Here is a 14491-nt window from a genome sequence, read left to right on the forward strand (position 1 = left end):
ACCACCTGAACGCTCATCCTTTCTTCTCCAGATCGCCCCCGGCCCACGAATGCAGCGGAGTTAAGCTTCCTTGGCGGGGTTACCAGGCAATCTCACCCACCACATCCTCCCCCCCCCCCCCCCCACCAACTGTCCAACGGTAGCCCGCATTATCTGTTACCTGATGGAGACGACAACGATGGCGGCCCGTCCCCGCTCACTATCACTGTCCTCCTCTTCATCATCGAGTAAATACCATACCGCCCCGACGACGCACGGCCGGCTCGAGTACCCGCCGACCCCGTCGCCGACCACGACAGCCTCGACAGCCTCGACAACGGCCTCGAACTCCACAACGACCTCGACCACGCCGCTCCGCGCGCACCCCCGCCCCCGTCGAGACCCGTCGATGACGCCCGGCTCCTCCACGCCCGTCGAGACCACGCCGTCATCGACGTGGTGGAACTACTTCTACGCGGCGCGCGACCCGGAGGCCGCCGCCGCCGCTGCGCCGCCCGTCCCCGAAAAGCACGTTACGCGCGAGGTCTCCGTTGTAGCGGATGTGGCGCGCCTCGCCGGCGCGGGGATGTTGTGGGCTGTTGGGTGCTGTGGGCTGTGCCGGGGCGTCAGGGGAGAGGGGTAGCATAGGTAGCATAGCATAGCGCGCGCGAGGTTGGGGGCTGAGGGGCTGAGGGCTGAGGGCTGAGGGCTGAGGGCTGAGGGAGCGGTGTATTAGTACTCTACGCATATTGTGTTCTGCGGTGTTTCGGACTCGGTTTTGGGTTTTTTGACTACTTTGGGTAGACGGATCATGGTTTGGCGTATCAATAGACGGATTTATTGTTTCGATCTGGATGCGGGCTTGGGATAAGTGCGACACGCGATGGTGGGCGGTAATGGACGTGTTCACGTGACTTAGTTTGAGCTGGAGGAGGACGAGCGTTTTCTGGGTGGGTGGGAATGGATGCGTGCGGCAGGATGACGGGAATGGACCGGCAAGCTGAGCTAACAGCGGGTATAGAGTAGAGCTAATTGAAGGTGTTTTGCAAGCTTACTTTGAAATCCGATTCATCACGTCTTTAGACAGCAGCTGAGACAAGGAAACAAGAATACAGAGACCAGATACACCTGTGAAGCAACAGTAGAGACAAAGAGAAGAATCGGAGAACACCACACTTTAACCATTCACATTGCAAAGGGGGTCTGCGTAATCGACGACGACTAATCCCATCTTCACGGAGTTGCTTTAATTATCGTTGCAAAACATCAACCGTAAAGAAGTTGTTTGAACCCCTTCTCCCACACAAGAGGAGTTTATCCCAACTCACCCGCAAAGGAGAACGGAAACAAGAAAAGAAGAAGCCCCGAAAAAACAAACAGACAAAAAAGGAAATTTGATTGTTTCGCCCTTTTTATTTTTGTTTGTCCCGTTTATGCGGAGGTGGCGGGAGCAGCGGGGGCATCAGAGCCACGGGCACCCTTGGGGGTTCCGAGCTGGAAGCCGTTCTTGAAGCGCCGGGTGACGGTCTTGAGGTAACGCATGCGTCCAGTACCGGTGGTCTTTCTCCTCTTGGCCTTCTCGGACCAGTTGTCTGCGACACATACAATGTCAGAGCCATGTTTTGGAGCTGTCGCGAGCAGTGGAGGAGAATTGATAACATACACTTGCGGACCTTGGCGGCGGGGTATCCGCAGGACGAGCAAGTGCTCTTCTGGATGTGGAAAGACCGGCGTCCGCAACGACGGCAGAGCGTGTGCGACTTGTTCTATGGGATTGTCAGAATGTGGTTTCCTTTTCACATCGCCTGCTACTGATTCGAGATAGGTGTCTATCGCGATGGAGTAGGGGGGCACGAACGTGACGCTTTCCGAACGATCTATATGACACCACCTAGTCAGTTAATCTGCTTCGCGTCGATGTTTCCCAGCTTCCTGACTGCCAGTAATCCACCCAGAGTGCTTTGTGTTTTCCCAGCTTTTCCCAATTCCTCCGTGTCCTCCTATTCTTCTTCCTCCTCCTCTTGATCCCTCTCCTCCTCGCTGCAAGCTCGCATCTCCACCTCTCCTCTCGCGCACGGGAATCGGAGTTTCACGTACCCAGTTCCTTTCGTCATGATTGGCGGTCCTTGAGGTTATCGGGACTTGTCGTTGTGCGGGGGTCGGGGTCGGGGGGGTCTCGTTGGGCGTGGCGTCGGCGATTTCGGTCTGTGATGTCCTGAAGCTTGCAAACCTCCAAGTTCGAAATGTGATTTGTGTGTGTGTTGGTGCGAGAACAGTCAGCCGCCACGCCACGGTTAGGGCAACGAAGCCCTTTTGTGTGTGGGCTAGTTAATGTGTGGCGGTGCAGCAAAGCGCTAGCTGAGTAAGGCATGACAAGCGAGTATTTGCGGCTCCGCAGGGCAGAAGAGCGAAATTTCGCATTAAGCAGATACAAACGAACTACAATTTGAATTCAACACTCTGAGGTAGCGGCATGGTGATGACTTATTTAATAGACATCACAGACTTTCCTTTTGATCGTTTTTGTCTTGTAACGGATTCGACAATCACGACCCAGTAGTCCGCTACCGAGTGTCCGTTGGTGATTTGAATGTCTGCCCCACATGGCTACAGCGGTCTAACGGGTCTGTCGTTCCCAGCCAGCACTACAATTCTCACCACTATCGCACCATCCCTCTTCGGTTACCTCCCTCATCTCCACCGTCTCCAACATCTTCAATCCCCACTTCGCAATGTCGCACCCCCGCCGCGCCGCTGTTCCCAACTCCTGGGATGACGACGACTGGATCTCCCCCTCCGCATCTACATCTATTTCAAACGCGCCGATAGTCCTCGCCGCTCCCTCTACCATTGTCGAGGTTCCCGTCATAATCGCAAACCAGCAGCCAAAAACATTATACAAACCCGAGATCAGACTTCTGAAGCGCGCATCACCATCCGCGTCCCCCGCACCTGCGCCCTCGAGGACGAGCACCCGCTCTGAGGAAAAGGAACGCAAGGAGAAGGAACGCAAGGAGAAGGAACGTAGATATCAGGAAGCCAAGGATCGAATATTTGCTGCCTCGTCGCCTTCTACGACTACCGCTTCCTCACCCGTTCCGTCGGAGAATGAAAGTGGGAAGGGGAAGGGGAAAGGGAAGCAGTCTGGGGGGAATTCACCCAGAAAGAACTCGCCATCTGGAACTGCTACCAATACCACCACCACTGGGACTACAAGTTCTTCTGCGCGGAGGCCGCAACCACAGCAGCCACAGAGTACAGGCGCAATCACGGGGTTCTCACTAAACTCTGGTTCCTTTTCTTCGGCGCCCATCAAGGCGCGGGAACGACAGGAATGGCAGCTGCGACAGGTCGCGCTGGACGGAAAGATGCTGGAGAGCCAGGCGCAGAAGTACGGATTCGGCCGGAACGATGAACTGCTGGGAGACAAGGAGCGCGGTTTAGATTGGGATGAGTTCAGGAGGGATCGGTGGGAGGGCGGGGTTGAAGAAGAGGTGGAGGGGAGGTTGGAGCGGTTGGACTTCGTTGAGGTTGGGGAGAGCGCTGACGAACCGATGCTCAAACCACCCAGGAAGAGTGTGGCAGGTACGGTGACTCCGGTGAGGGAGCCTAGAGGTCCTGATAGTGAGGGAAGGGGGTTCAGTGGGCGCGGCAGAGGCGGTGGGAAGCGCGGCGGCGCTTCATGAGTTCGTCCTTCATTGTGACCTGTTGAGCATATGAAGAGGTTCTGTTATTTCTTTGATTGGTTTGATTATCATTGGCTGGGATTTCATAGAGGCGTGGGGGAAGCGTGGGATTTGTACTTTTACTATTATGTTACTCTGCCAGAATTTTGGGCATGATGGAGGTGATTTGCTACCTTTTTTCTCGTAATGACACAAGCGCATAACTTGCTTCATTAACGATCTACCGTCAAGAGCTTTTCCGATGAGCATCTCCGCGAAAACCTGATTCCATAGTATTTCCTTTGGCGTCCAGCAGCTTTAAAACAGAGCCATTCGCCTTCGATCCGTGCCGGAGAGAGCTATTCCCGCCGCGCGTCGCGCATAAGATGCAGGTTGGTTGTGTAAGCCAAGCCCGTCGCCAGTAGAGAACATCTGGCGCTTCAGCACAGCCATCCCTGAGACCATCTCTATCTTCTATCTTTACGCACCCACCTCCCACCACTCTAAACTTCACTACCCCCCAACACATACTCACGACGCATTCACCATGGCGATATCACTCCAAGACCGCACCTCGGAATTCCACACGCTCACATCGGCAGTCAACAAGCGACTCGCGCGGTCCGGTCCCTCCGCTGCGCACCAACGGCTCCTCGCCTCCTCGCCCTCGCAAGATGGCTCTTCCACCCGAAAATCCAAGAACCCCCGCGGGGAGTTCGCGCGCCGTGCTGCCAACATCGGCAAGAGCATTACAGACACGATGGGGAAGCTCGAGAGGCTAGCGATCCGTATGTCCCCGTCCCCCCTTGTGTGAGCGGCGGGTCGGCCGTGATGCTGCTGCTGCTGTTGGTGATGATGATGGCTGGCTGACGTTACAAACCCGATAGTCGCGAAACGCAAAACCCTCTTCGACGACAAGCCCGTCGAAATCGCCGAGCTCACCTACGTGATCAAGCAGGACCTATCGGCGATCAACGCGCAGATCAGCGGGCTACAGTCATTCGTGCGGAGCCAAGCGTCGCCCAGCAGCTCGTCGGCGGAACACAGCAAGAACGTCGTCGTGATGCTGCAGGGGAAGCTTGCGGATGTGTCCGTGGGCTTCAAGGAGGTGCTGGAAGTCCGCACGAAGAATATCCAGGCGTCGAGAGCGCGCACGGAGAAATTCGTGAGCGGCGTGCGCCCGGCGAGCCCGTCGAATATTCTGAATGGTGGCGGTGCGAGTCATTCCCCGCTGTATGCTACGCCATCGAGTACGCCGAGGCCGCAGGGGGATGCGGGGCTGTTGATTCTGGAACCGATGGGCGCGCAGAGTGCGCAGCAGCTTGCGTTGATGGAGGAGGGAGGGCAGGGGACGTATATTCAGGCTCGTGGGGAGGCTATCGAGGCTATCGAGCGGACGATCACGGAGCTCGGCGGGATCTTTGGACAGCTGGCGCAGATGGTTAGTGAGCAGAAAGACATGATCCAGAGGATTGACCACGAGACCGAAGATGTGGTGGCGAATGTCGAGGGCGGGCAGAGGGAGCTCCTAAAGTACTTCGCCAGGGTTTCGAGTAATCGCTGGCTCATGGTCAAGATGTTTGGTGTTTTGATGATCTTCTTCTTGCTTTGGGTGTTGGTTTCATAAAGGGTTACTTGTTTTCATTTTGTATCATCAATAGCCGGCTGGTCTGTACGCTGTTTACTTCTTTCGACTTTCTCTTCTGTATGGGGGCTCTAGATTTTTATCTCTTCGTTTAACTACATTTTTTTGTTCGTCTGGGTTTGCGTATGGTTTGGTTTTCGTCTGGGTTTGGGGAACTTTTTGTACAATCTAGCGGGACGTGCCTCCGAGTTCGTTTTTGCTTCTCTTTCTTCTGCTTCCTCTCCGCCGGGGTTTATTCATCGTAATAGAAATGGTAGGTGTCTGTACTCTATTCTCCGAGCAAGTGGAAGGATGGGTGGGTGATCATCTATGGATCTGGAATGACATCGTGAGGGCGCCGGATTTACATCACTCTTCACGGTGAACGATGGGATCGATGTGGCTAGGAGGTACGGTATGTGCCTCGTTCATGTGCTCAATACGGTAAACGCCATCTACCAGTTAAACACACAAAATCATCCAGCATGCAAACAGATGAACCAACATGCAAACAAGCACAGCCAGCGACTCCATAAACCGAACTGGATTCACACGCACAGACACATGCATTGTTCGTATTAACGAACACGTTTCGAGGGATTAGGCCGGCTCAAACGCGAGCTCTACTCGTCGTCTATGATCATCTCCTTAATCACCTCCTTGCGTCCCCCTCTGGCAGCCAAACTCTTCGTGCCGCCCCGCTCATCATCGGTCAACACAGGCGCGAACAGCAGATCAACCTCGTCAACCAGATCGTACAGCACGTCTTCGGCGATCTGCTCATCGTAACGCTCCCACACGCCTCTGACATTGTCCGGAAGGTCCTTTGGTTTCGCAAGCCATTCGGGCCCGAAGTTCATCTCTGCTGCTCCGCCTTTGAAAACGCTAACTGCGGGATAGTAACCTAGTGCGCCATCGTCGAGTTCTCTACCGCCAAGGGCGGGGAGCGGCTTAGATGCCGGTGGGAGGAAGGCGTAGAGCCCTTCGAAAGGAGTGCCGATCAGTTCGCCGTTGCGGTAGACACGGATGAAGCTCCCGGGGAGCGTCTTTGGTGCTGATGAGGGCTTGCTGTTGGTAGCCGGGTTCATGAGGTCTTCGTATTCCTTTGTAGGTTGGTACTCGAAGTGTTCGAACCACAGCTGATTCTTGAAGCGGATCGGGAGACGGTCACGTATGACATCGCCGCTCTTGACGGTAGGATCCCCACTAATCTCCCGCTGCACCGATAGCGGCGGGAGCGAGATATGCAGACCTATCACGTCGCCGGTCACAAATGACCGATCCTGCACGAATGCCTTCGGCCGCGACATGTGCACCTTCTCGAAACACTGATCTCGCAGACCATACGAGTATGCATCGAAACCGACCGGCGCATCCAGCGGCGCCTCGCGCCTCGCCCAGCCCACACGAACATGTCCATCTGCCGCCCCGCCTTCTGTGATCCCATTGACCACTTTACACTCATAGTACCAGTCTCCCTCTCGCACGCCGACGTTTGCCCGTGCCATTCGCCAGCCCTTGGCTGTTGTGACACCCGTGCCGGCGTCGTTAATGCAGACTTGCGGATTCATGTCTTCGTAGTTTATTCGTGCGTTGAAGGGCTCATATTCGGTTCCGCGGTATGACAATGCCGTGAGAAGGTGTGAGGCTTTGCAGGGACTGTATCTGAACCCTCGGCGATTCATGGGACTGTTTCCCTCGTCAATTACCACCACCCTCTATAATCCAACAGGAGCACATACTGATCGTTAACAACAAACCAATCCCCCTCCGTAGACGGCGTCTCCTCCAGCGCCAGCGGTGGAGCACGATGGGCATGGTAGTCGAGGAACTGCGGCGGCGGCAGCTGATACCTCACCAACCCCGGACTCTCGGTCTCGACTCCCTTCGGTGTAGTATTTCCCGTCTGCTTTCCGGAATGCGTTCCATTGCCACCGCCGGCAGCTTCCCTGCTGGCTCCGCCCCCTCCCAAACTACCAGCTGCTGTTCCCTCCTTCTTGCGCCAGGTCTCTTTCTTTTCGCGGGGCTCGCGGTGGCCGCTCGACTTGACGGTTGGACGGGAACGTGGAGCGTCATCCGTGGCGGTGGAGGGACGCTTGGAAGGAATTGAGGAGGGCGGCGGTGGTGGTGGTGGTGGTGCGGAGTCTGTCATTGTATTCGTCGTTGGAATGGATTCGAGGACTTTTGGCTGAGGAACACGCGAGCCTGCAGACGCGCACTCGAGCTTGAGATGTTGCAGGGTATCACTAGCTGACTTGGCGCGACGATGATGTAAATCTCGAGTAATTACATATGAGGCACTTGTTGGACGAGCGACGCGCCGACGCCAAGGCTCGCGCCGGTGAATGGTCGCTAGAAAAGTGCTTATTGTCTGGAAGAATCATGGCTGAGTCAAGTAGCCATCCGCGAATCTGAAGAAAAAGGGTCGAGTGATTCCTAATAAGCCACCGCTGTTTGGGGATTTTGGAAGCAGGAGATTCCCGACAGCCGAAAAACGGTCGGAGATATCACTATGGCGATGGCCTACCCTACTGCCCACGAAGATGTTAAGCCCTACCTCCGGCCGTTGTTTTCGGCCAGTAAGGTGTCTCTAGAACGTACGGCTCTCGGACTCTTTCGATCCTCATATCTAAAGTAAAGAGTAACCAACCCTACTTTCCGTACACATAAAATGATCGAGTCAAGAGTTTATGGGAAGGAACCAAAAATCTGACGAGAGTCGAGACTCTCACTGGATGGCGCGGCTGGTTGACAGACGCCAGCCATCGTCATTGTCGGTCGAAATCTTCGTGAAATCAATGCTGCTATTTCGAACGCGACGCGATCATCAACGCGACTTCGTTTGATGCGCTCTAACCTGGCACACTCACCAACACAATGGGATCAAGCAAGAGGAAACCGTTATTTGGTTTGTCTACACTGCTCGTCCGCTTCGTTACAGGAGCACCAAGGAAAAAGGCGAAACGATTCCCCAACCGAAAAAGCACAAGCAAACAAGCCAGAACCAACCCAGATTAATAAGAAAGAGGCCATGACGAAAACCAGACGCACCAGAACTGAAATTGCTGAAGACAAGCCAACCACATAACGATGGACCCTGCTCCGAGTGATGTAACAATATTGGTGGAGGTTGTTTAACGGCTGCGCAGTACAACTGATTAGTGATGGCAATTGGAAGGTACGGCAGGAAGATCAACTCACTCCTCGGCCCACTCGTTCTCGCGACGGATCTGCTCCTCCTCCTCGGGAGTGAAATCGTTCTGGATGTTGAAAGTCTTTCTAATCTCCTCGGGGCTCTTTCCCTTGATCATGTTGGCAACGGTCTTGCATCCAACATCAAGAAGAGGCTTGATATCCAAGTAGTTGGCAGCCTGAGCACGATCTGCGTTAGATTTATTTTGCGGGCCGGGGGGGCGTCGTTCGGAACTTACCAAGATGATCTCGAAGAGCATCTCCTGGTCGACCTGCATGAACTTCTGATCCCACTCCTCGATATCGGTCGACCTCTTGCGAGAGTCCGACTCGTCGTCGTTGGTAGCAGGCGAGTCGCCCTGGTGGTGCTCGCACCACTCGATGACCTTCTTCAGAACGGCTTCGTTGACCTGGATGATGGCGTTAGTGAGATGCGCTGCCGGTAGGTGACGTGGCGGGCCGAGCTTGATCGACGCACGGAATGAAGAGGGTCATACGTTAGGAATCGGGATAGCATCCTCAACCTCGCCAACATCCTCGAGCATGTTCTTGATGAGGACGGAACGCTCAGCGACCTCCTTGTCTGTTTGCCACGGTCGCGTCAGTTCATGAGGACTTGAGAGCGCTGGTTGTGGTGCTGGCAGTCGTGATGGGAATGGACAAACGTACCGACAGCAATGATGGCACCGTCAGAGCTCATAAGCTTGATTTGGGCAATCATCTTGATGTATCGGTGTTGTTTGCGTAAAGTCGTAAAGTTGATGTGGGGGGGGGGGGGGGTACGGGAGGGAGTCGAGGAGGTTGAGGTTTGTGGAGTGGTCGTGGTTGGTGTGTAAGGTTGAGCTGTGGTAGTTGGACAGAGGACAGAGAAGGCGGTTGTAGAGAGAGAGAGAAGATGGGGTTGGTGGTAGTGGTGGTAACTTAAGTGGGTGCAGGCACGCTGAGGCTCAGCTCAGATTGAAGGAAGCTTGGCTCTTTTGAAGTGGCAGCGGGGTATGAGTAATGCGGCAGCACCCTTGACACATCGGGGAAGAACAAAGCATACGAGCAACATGGGCCGTCACCGCGCACAAAGAAACCCTTATTTCGCATCGTCTACAGCTTATACACCGGCGAGGCCGAGTAGAGAGTGACTTCCCCCCATGGGGACTGCAAAGGCTGTTCAAGTGCGCGCAGTTTGGACTTGGACGTCTGAACCCGGCGGACACAGCAAGCAGACCGGGCGTCAGCACATCTGCCGCGCGCCGCTGCGAAGCAAAACGCCAAGTGCCGGCACAGCGAGATCCGTATCGACGTCGATTGGGAATAAATCTTTGGGTCAAACTGCGGTGGACCTAGGAAAAAAGGCAAAGGGACCGCTCTTTGATCGGGAACCTAAAACGCAAGTTGCCTCTCGAGGCCCCTCGTTATTTGGTTTGCATGCTGAGTCATTGTGATCCTGGGTTCTTGCATGCTCTGCTCTTCCTGGCCGGGGATGGCCTGGCGATGAACAAGGGGCTTGGTGGGGCTGTACACAGTGACTTGTGAGTAGTCAACAAATAGATGACTTGAGTCAATAAATAGAAGGCTCGAGTCAATAAACAGAGTGGCTCGAGTTAATAAACAGAATGACTCGATTCAACAAGTCCCAGCACTCGAATCACCCGATATTGACGACATAACTCAAGCCCATTCCGGTCGCCCTTCGGTCCGAGCGACTCAAATGTATGGCCCTATCCATATAACCATACACAAAGCCCCACATTGAGATGTATTATCAGAAACCAATCCGATACCTAGTTCATGGTGCTTGTTGTTGGAGGAATTTATGAGACATCCAGCTGACGCTGTTCGTTGTATGCATAGGTACCTCGAAATCCGTCCCTGTTCCCCTTTCGTACCCATAGTCCGATAGTCGAGTGCTTATTTTTTCTGCTTCACCCTATAATCATCATCTTAATGCACTATGTATCGTGTCCTCCCCACTACCAGCATATGGTTCTATGATGTGTATGGGGGACTCATCTTCTGTCGCTAAGAGCTGAGTTCCATCTCATAAAGAGGTCCTGATTGGCTGGTGGATGGACCAAAGTTTGTAACCATGGCCGTGAATTCATGCCGCCTCGCCGAGAGCGAACCATAACATTTCTGACGGATGGGCCATTGTAGGGCAGTCGGCGGTCCTTTGCCTCTCGTCCGGCTCTGCTTTCGTAGTCGGCCTTTTACTATCGCGATACATACACCGCATTCAGAAATCTCCAGATACGACAATTGTCTCCGCCAGTGTTCTCTACCTGAGGAGTGGATAAAAATGTATCTGGGTGTATGTAGGTTGTATGTAGGTGAGGGCGGCCAATGGCTGTTGTCGTTGGCCGAGATCTCGCTGACTGATTATAGACTGACAGAACACTTGGTGGTGAAAGTACATGAATGGGCGGCACCATCAACTGTCAATCGTGGAGGAGAAATGGGCAGCCTGGATGCACGAACGGGAACCTTTATGCATGTCCGAGAGACTCTTGGCTGTATAAACGACAAAGTAGCCAGAGAGATTTTGATATTGGCCACTGGTCAATTTCAAGAGCCGGGAAAAGAAGGGTTTTACGAGAGTACTATCAGCTCGCTTCTCCCATCGCTGTGCTCTCGGAAGCAGAGTTTATTTAGGGTGGGGTCACATCCCACAGCTCCTAACTATCCGAATGTGATGAGCACCCCGATGCCCTTCGCTACTCTCACTCGATATCACATGATTCACTGCTATTCTACCCCTAGCGGCATTTTCTGCACAGTCATCTCACGTCTTGACACTTCTCCACAAGGTCACCCAAACCAACCCAACAAACCCGCCCGCCCCAAGAACTCAAAAGCAGGACTCCAGATCCCTAAGACTAAGCTCCACAGCACCGCCTCGCCTCGCCATACAATCATGTGGAGACGCATATATATGCTGTTATTGGCAGTGAGACTGTACTTTTCTCTCGCGCCGTCTTATATCCATCCCGATGAGCATTTTCAAGGCCCAGAAGTTATTGCTGGTATGTGATTGTCCCTGCATATCGTCCCGAGAACTACCATACATACACTGTCCACCTTCCCCCCTGCCTCTTGGCTCTCCCCACTACTCTCCACACCTGTCGAGGCCGCGATCCGCACATATATGGACGCGCGCGCGGGACTCCGTACTTACATTCAGCCCTAACCGCCATGCAGGTCATATCTTCAACTGGCCAACTGTCAGGACATGGGAGTTTACAGTTGAAGCTCCCATTCGGAGCTTCTTTCCCTTATGGCTCGTTTACGGCTTTCCAATGAAATTCTTGGACTGGGTCTATCCAGGTGCTGAGCCACCGGAGCCGATTGTTATCTTTTACTTCCTACGGACAATGTTCTTCTTGGCGTCCTTTGTTCTCGGTATGTCCAGCGATTCCGAATGGCTCGTGAAGGGGCATTGCCCGGTGCTGCATCTTGGAGTGAAGATCTAGTAGAGTCAACGCTGATACTCGTTCAGAGGACTGGGCCCTTCAAGAGCTCCTGGCGACTCCCCGCCAACGTCGCATCAGTCTGTCGCTGCTGGCCAGCAGCTATGTGACGTGGACGTATCAGACGCACACATTTTCCAACTCCGTCGAAACCATCGCGGTGCTGTGGTCGTTGGTGCTTATGGAACGGATCTCAAAGTCTAAGAGCTGGGTCTTCCTTTCACCTGCAGCCCTCGGCTTCACCGTCGTCTTCGGCGTGTTTAACCGCATCACGTTCCCCGCTTTCCTTATCCTGCCGGCGTATCGGGTCATTCCTCACTTCCTTCGCAGACCCGTTTCCGTCCTCCCTCTAATCGTCGCCGCCGGGCTCACTGCCGCCCTTGCCATCTCGGTCGACACTTTCCACTACGCACCAACATCCACTTCCCCCATAATCACCCCTCTGAACAACCTCCTCTACAATAGCAAGACTGAGAACTTGGCACACCACGGTATCCATCCATACTACACACATCTGGTCGCAAACCTTCCGCAACTGTTGGGTCCGGCACTTCTCCTTCTCCGTGCGCCGCTCAGCAGCCCCGTGCTCTCGGCAATCGGTGGAGTCCTCACCCTCTCAGCACTACCCCACCAAGAGGCGCGCTTCCTGCTTCCCGTGATTCCACTCCTGCTCACCTCAGTGACCCTTCCACAAGGCCTCCTCAGAAAACGCGTCTGGATTGCCTCATGGATGATCTTTAACGCAGCCTATGGCACGCTCCAGGGGATCTACCACCAGGCCGGGATCGTGCCCGCGCAGACATTTCTAGCAACCACCAACGTCACCGACGTCCTCTACTGGAAAACCTACAATGCGCCGACCTGGCTGCTGGGGCCGCTCAGCGCACGCACAAATACGACCAACCTCATGGGTGCACCCGTGAGCACGTTGCTGTCGGAGCTAGCCAGCAAGTCCAACTGCACCGGTGAAGCATACCTTGCGGCCCCATTGTCAGCCACAAAATTGGACCCGCTGCTCGACGCGCCAGAGTTGCCATTTCGCCTCGAGATGGCGTGGAATACCCGCGTTCATCTTAACATGGACGACCTCGACTTTGGAGAGGATGGTGTAGTCCCTACGCTGCAGAGGGTGGTGGGGAGGAGAGGACTGGGCGTGTGGAGGATACGGAGGAGGGAGTGTGAGGAGGTGTGATTTTCCCTTTAGATACCCTTTTGTCGTAATGGATTTCTGCGGACTGTGGGCGTTTCCTAGGCTGGGATGGTGATGCCAGTAAGTTGGCTGTAGGATCGGGAATGCATGCAGGTTTTCTTCATACTACACGTCGTGATCCTGAAAGTAGAAAGGATCCTTTTGTGCCTTTGGTGTCCACGGTACAGAAATGCGACCTAGCGGGCCGACGCCGGAAACAAGCATGAGATGCGTAGGGCTATCTAATCGAGCCGTAGACAGCCTTTAAGGTCCAGGCCACTGCTCCAGATGGTCCGAATCAAGGAGATAGATATAGGCTCACGATCTATTATTTCGAAACCCAAGCACGCAGTTGAATTCTACGAATTGACTCGGAATATGAACGATTTGTAACTCCACCGCCTTCTCGTAAACCTGTAGAGCCGCTTCGCGAGAAGTTTGTCGCTGGTTGTATTTCCTATCACTCGTACCCCACACCCACCCCGTGACCGCGAATTCCCACACTAGGGCGCAGCCCTACCCAGCTTTAGCGCGCACACACACAAATCCCCGACGCTCCAACAACAACGACCAAAAATACCGCCACGACACGCACCCTCACGACCAACGACCCGAAACGAGACTCCATCACACACGTCGCAGCTATGCCGGTAAGGATCCCCGCCACGAGAAGAAATGCTAGAGAAGGGGAGGATTGACAGGAGCTGACGGAACGCGAATACAGTCCCAGAAGTCTTTCCGCACCAAGGTGAAGCTTGCCAAAGCTCAGAAGCAGAACCGCCCCATTCCCCAGTGGATCCGTCTGAGGACCGGTAACACCATCCGGTAAGCAACCTCCACACCACTCTACATAGACACTGCCTCTAATGATGAGGAAACAGCTACAACGCCAAGAGACGTCACTGGCGCAAGACCCGTCTCGGTATCTAAGCGACTCGCCAACGACCAGCCCTGTTCATTCCTTCCTTTCGACACGATGGATTTTTTTCTCTGGAGGATGTGAGGGAGCGATGTGGGGATGGGCGATGGGAGGGATTAAAGACCAAAAATAAAATGGGCTTTCATCTGGTGATCTTGTTCGGTGCGGCGACGGCGTTTGCTTTTCAGTTAAGGGAATGGGATTGCTTTTCACCTACATACGACGGAACGCGCGGCGGGGTGGTGGGAGATAAATGCTTCGTGCGCGACGTGATTGCTCAGCACTCCTTCTCCCTCGGCGTCACCCTTATTCGAACCAGCGAATCCACTCTCCGGCCATTCGACAACTGGAACCCGCTTCTACGACCGTGTAACTATTAGGCGCCCGCCATCGTGACTTCCATGACCTCCATATCGGTATATTGAGAGCGGAGAGCGAGTGACTATCCCGAACTTATCGACAGTT

At 54.3% G+C, this 14491-nt stretch overlaps 8 protein-coding genes across 8 annotated transcripts; 5 read left to right on the forward strand and 3 right to left on the reverse strand.

Annotated features, from left to right (window-relative positions):
- The first annotated feature begins 108 nt into the window (after positions 1-108).
- Positions 109-1003, forward strand: BZA05DRAFT_472468 (uncharacterized protein). Its single transcript, XM_051488018.1, has one exon. The coding sequence runs from the start codon at positions 164-166 to the stop codon at positions 620-622; it is 459 nt and encodes a 152-aa protein (XP_051341081.1). The 5' UTR covers positions 109-163; the 3' UTR covers positions 623-1003.
- Positions 1004-2228, reverse strand: BZA05DRAFT_392134 (60S ribosomal protein L37). The gene is made up of 4 exons (XM_051483056.1): positions 2077-2228; positions 1838-1856; positions 1643-1745; positions 1004-1571 (listed from the first exon to the last, which is right to left on the reverse strand). The coding sequence occupies exons 1-4, from the start codon at positions 2091-2093 to the stop codon at positions 1411-1413; spliced, it is 300 nt and encodes a 99-aa protein (XP_051341082.1). The 5' UTR covers positions 2094-2228; the 3' UTR covers positions 1004-1410.
- On the forward strand, positions 2229-3884 carry BZA05DRAFT_392135 (uncharacterized protein). Its single transcript, XM_051483057.1, has one exon. The coding sequence runs from the start codon at positions 2712-2714 to the stop codon at positions 3663-3665; it is 954 nt and encodes a 317-aa protein (XP_051341083.1). The 5' UTR covers positions 2229-2711; the 3' UTR covers positions 3666-3884.
- On the forward strand, positions 3885-5631 carry BZA05DRAFT_392138 (t-SNARE). Its single transcript, XM_051483058.1, has 2 exons — positions 3885-4432; positions 4532-5631. Exons 1-2 carry the CDS (start codon positions 4192-4194, stop codon positions 5269-5271), a joined length of 981 nt encoding a protein of 326 aa, XP_051341084.1. The 5' UTR covers positions 3885-4191; the 3' UTR covers positions 5272-5631.
- A 43-nt stretch (positions 5632-5674) lies between these two features.
- Positions 5675-7507, reverse strand: BZA05DRAFT_350537 (Ash2-trithorax family protein). The gene is made up of 2 exons (XM_051481279.1): positions 7011-7507; positions 5675-6957 (listed from the first exon to the last, which is right to left on the reverse strand). Exons 1-2 carry the CDS (start codon positions 7418-7420, stop codon positions 5892-5894), a joined length of 1476 nt encoding a protein of 491 aa, XP_051341085.1. The 5' UTR covers positions 7421-7507; the 3' UTR covers positions 5675-5891.
- An 875-nt stretch (positions 7508-8382) lies between these two features.
- On the reverse strand, positions 8383-9281 carry BZA05DRAFT_246631 (Skp1 family, dimerization domain-containing protein). The gene is made up of 5 exons (XM_051479975.1): positions 9130-9281; positions 8958-9043; positions 8700-8870; positions 8466-8639; positions 8383-8409 (listed from the first exon to the last, which is right to left on the reverse strand). The coding sequence occupies exons 1-4, from the start codon at positions 9179-9181 to the stop codon at positions 8466-8468; spliced, it is 483 nt and encodes a 160-aa protein (XP_051341086.1). The 5' UTR covers positions 9182-9281; the 3' UTR covers positions 8383-8409.
- Positions 9282-11236: 1955 nt separating this feature from the next.
- On the forward strand, positions 11237-13312 carry BZA05DRAFT_392147 (Alg9-like mannosyltransferase family-domain-containing protein). The gene is made up of 3 exons (XM_051483059.1): positions 11237-11474; positions 11650-11850; positions 11948-13312. Exons 1-3 carry the CDS (start codon positions 11366-11368, stop codon positions 13108-13110), a joined length of 1473 nt encoding a protein of 490 aa, XP_051341087.1. The 5' UTR covers positions 11237-11365; the 3' UTR covers positions 13111-13312.
- Positions 13313-13677: 365 nt separating this feature from the next.
- On the forward strand, positions 13678-14294 carry BZA05DRAFT_392150 (ribosomal protein L39e). The gene is made up of 3 exons (XM_051483060.1): positions 13678-13757; positions 13832-13932; positions 13989-14294. Exons 1-3 carry the CDS (start codon positions 13752-13754, stop codon positions 14035-14037), a joined length of 156 nt encoding a protein of 51 aa, XP_051341088.1. The 5' UTR covers positions 13678-13751; the 3' UTR covers positions 14038-14294.
- Positions 14295-14491: the final 197 nt, after the last annotated feature.

Source organism: Tricharina praecox (genome assembly GCF_024521635.1).
Source record: "Tricharina praecox strain CBS 144465 chromosome Unknown BZA05scaffold_7, whole genome shotgun sequence".
Taxonomy (NCBI): domain Eukaryota; kingdom Fungi; phylum Ascomycota; class Pezizomycetes; order Pezizales; family Pyronemataceae; genus Tricharina; species Tricharina praecox.

What these genes read in the sequence shown, in the direction of transcription:
- BZA05DRAFT_392147 (XM_051483059.1), top strand. Translation starts at nt 11,366, where the DNA reads ATGTGGAGACGCATATATATGCTGTTATTGGCAGTGAGACTGTACTTT. An exon ending in AGGCCCAGAAGTTATTGCTG is followed by an intron (nt 11,475 to 11,649) that starts GTATGTGATTGT and finishes ACCGCCATGCAG; the next exon opens with GTCATATCTTCAACTGGCCA. An exon ending in CTTGGCGTCCTTTGTTCTCG is followed by an intron (nt 11,851 to 11,947) that starts GTATGTCCAGCG and finishes ATACTCGTTCAG; the next exon opens with AGGACTGGGCCCTTCAAGAG.
- BZA05DRAFT_246631 (XM_051479975.1), bottom strand. Translation starts at nt 9,181, where the DNA reads ATGATTGCCCAAATCAAGCTTATGAGCTCTGACGGTGCCATCATTGCT. An exon ending in ATGCTATCCCGATTCCTAAC is followed by an intron (nt 8,871 to 8,957) that starts GTATGACCCTCT and finishes GCCATCATCCAG; the next exon opens with GTCAACGAAGCCGTTCTGAA. An exon ending in TGCTCTTCGAGATCATCTTG is followed by an intron (nt 8,640 to 8,699) that starts GTAAGTTCCGAA and finishes GATCGTGCTCAG; the next exon opens with GCTGCCAACTACTTGGATAT.
- BZA05DRAFT_392134 (XM_051483056.1), bottom strand. An exon ending in CGCCGCCAAGGTCCGCAAGT is followed by an intron (nt 1,572 to 1,642) that starts GTATGTTATCAA and finishes TATGTGTCGCAG; the next exon opens with ACAACTGGTCCGAGAAGGCC.
- BZA05DRAFT_392135 (XM_051483057.1), top strand. Translation starts at nt 2,712, where the DNA reads ATGTCGCACCCCCGCCGCGCCGCTGTTCCCAACTCCTGGGATGACGAC.
- BZA05DRAFT_472468 (XM_051488018.1), top strand. Translation starts at nt 164, where the DNA reads ATGGAGACGACAACGATGGCGGCCCGTCCCCGCTCACTATCACTGTCC.
- BZA05DRAFT_392138 (XM_051483058.1), top strand. Translation starts at nt 4,192, where the DNA reads ATGGCGATATCACTCCAAGACCGCACCTCGGAATTCCACACGCTCACA. An exon ending in GCTCGAGAGGCTAGCGATCC is followed by an intron (nt 4,433 to 4,531) that starts GTATGTCCCCGT and finishes CAAACCCGATAG; the next exon opens with TCGCGAAACGCAAAACCCTC.
- BZA05DRAFT_350537 (XM_051481279.1), bottom strand. Translation starts at nt 7,420, where the DNA reads ATGACAGACTCCGCACCACCACCACCACCACCGCCGCCCTCCTCAATT. An exon ending in TGGTTTGTTGTTAACGATCA is followed by an intron (nt 6,958 to 7,010) that starts GTATGTGCTCCT and finishes CGAGGGAAACAG; the next exon opens with TCCCATGAATCGCCGAGGGT.
- BZA05DRAFT_392150 (XM_051483060.1), top strand. An exon ending in AGGACCGGTAACACCATCCG is followed by an intron (nt 13,933 to 13,988) that starts GTAAGCAACCTC and finishes ATGAGGAAACAG; the next exon opens with CTACAACGCCAAGAGACGTC.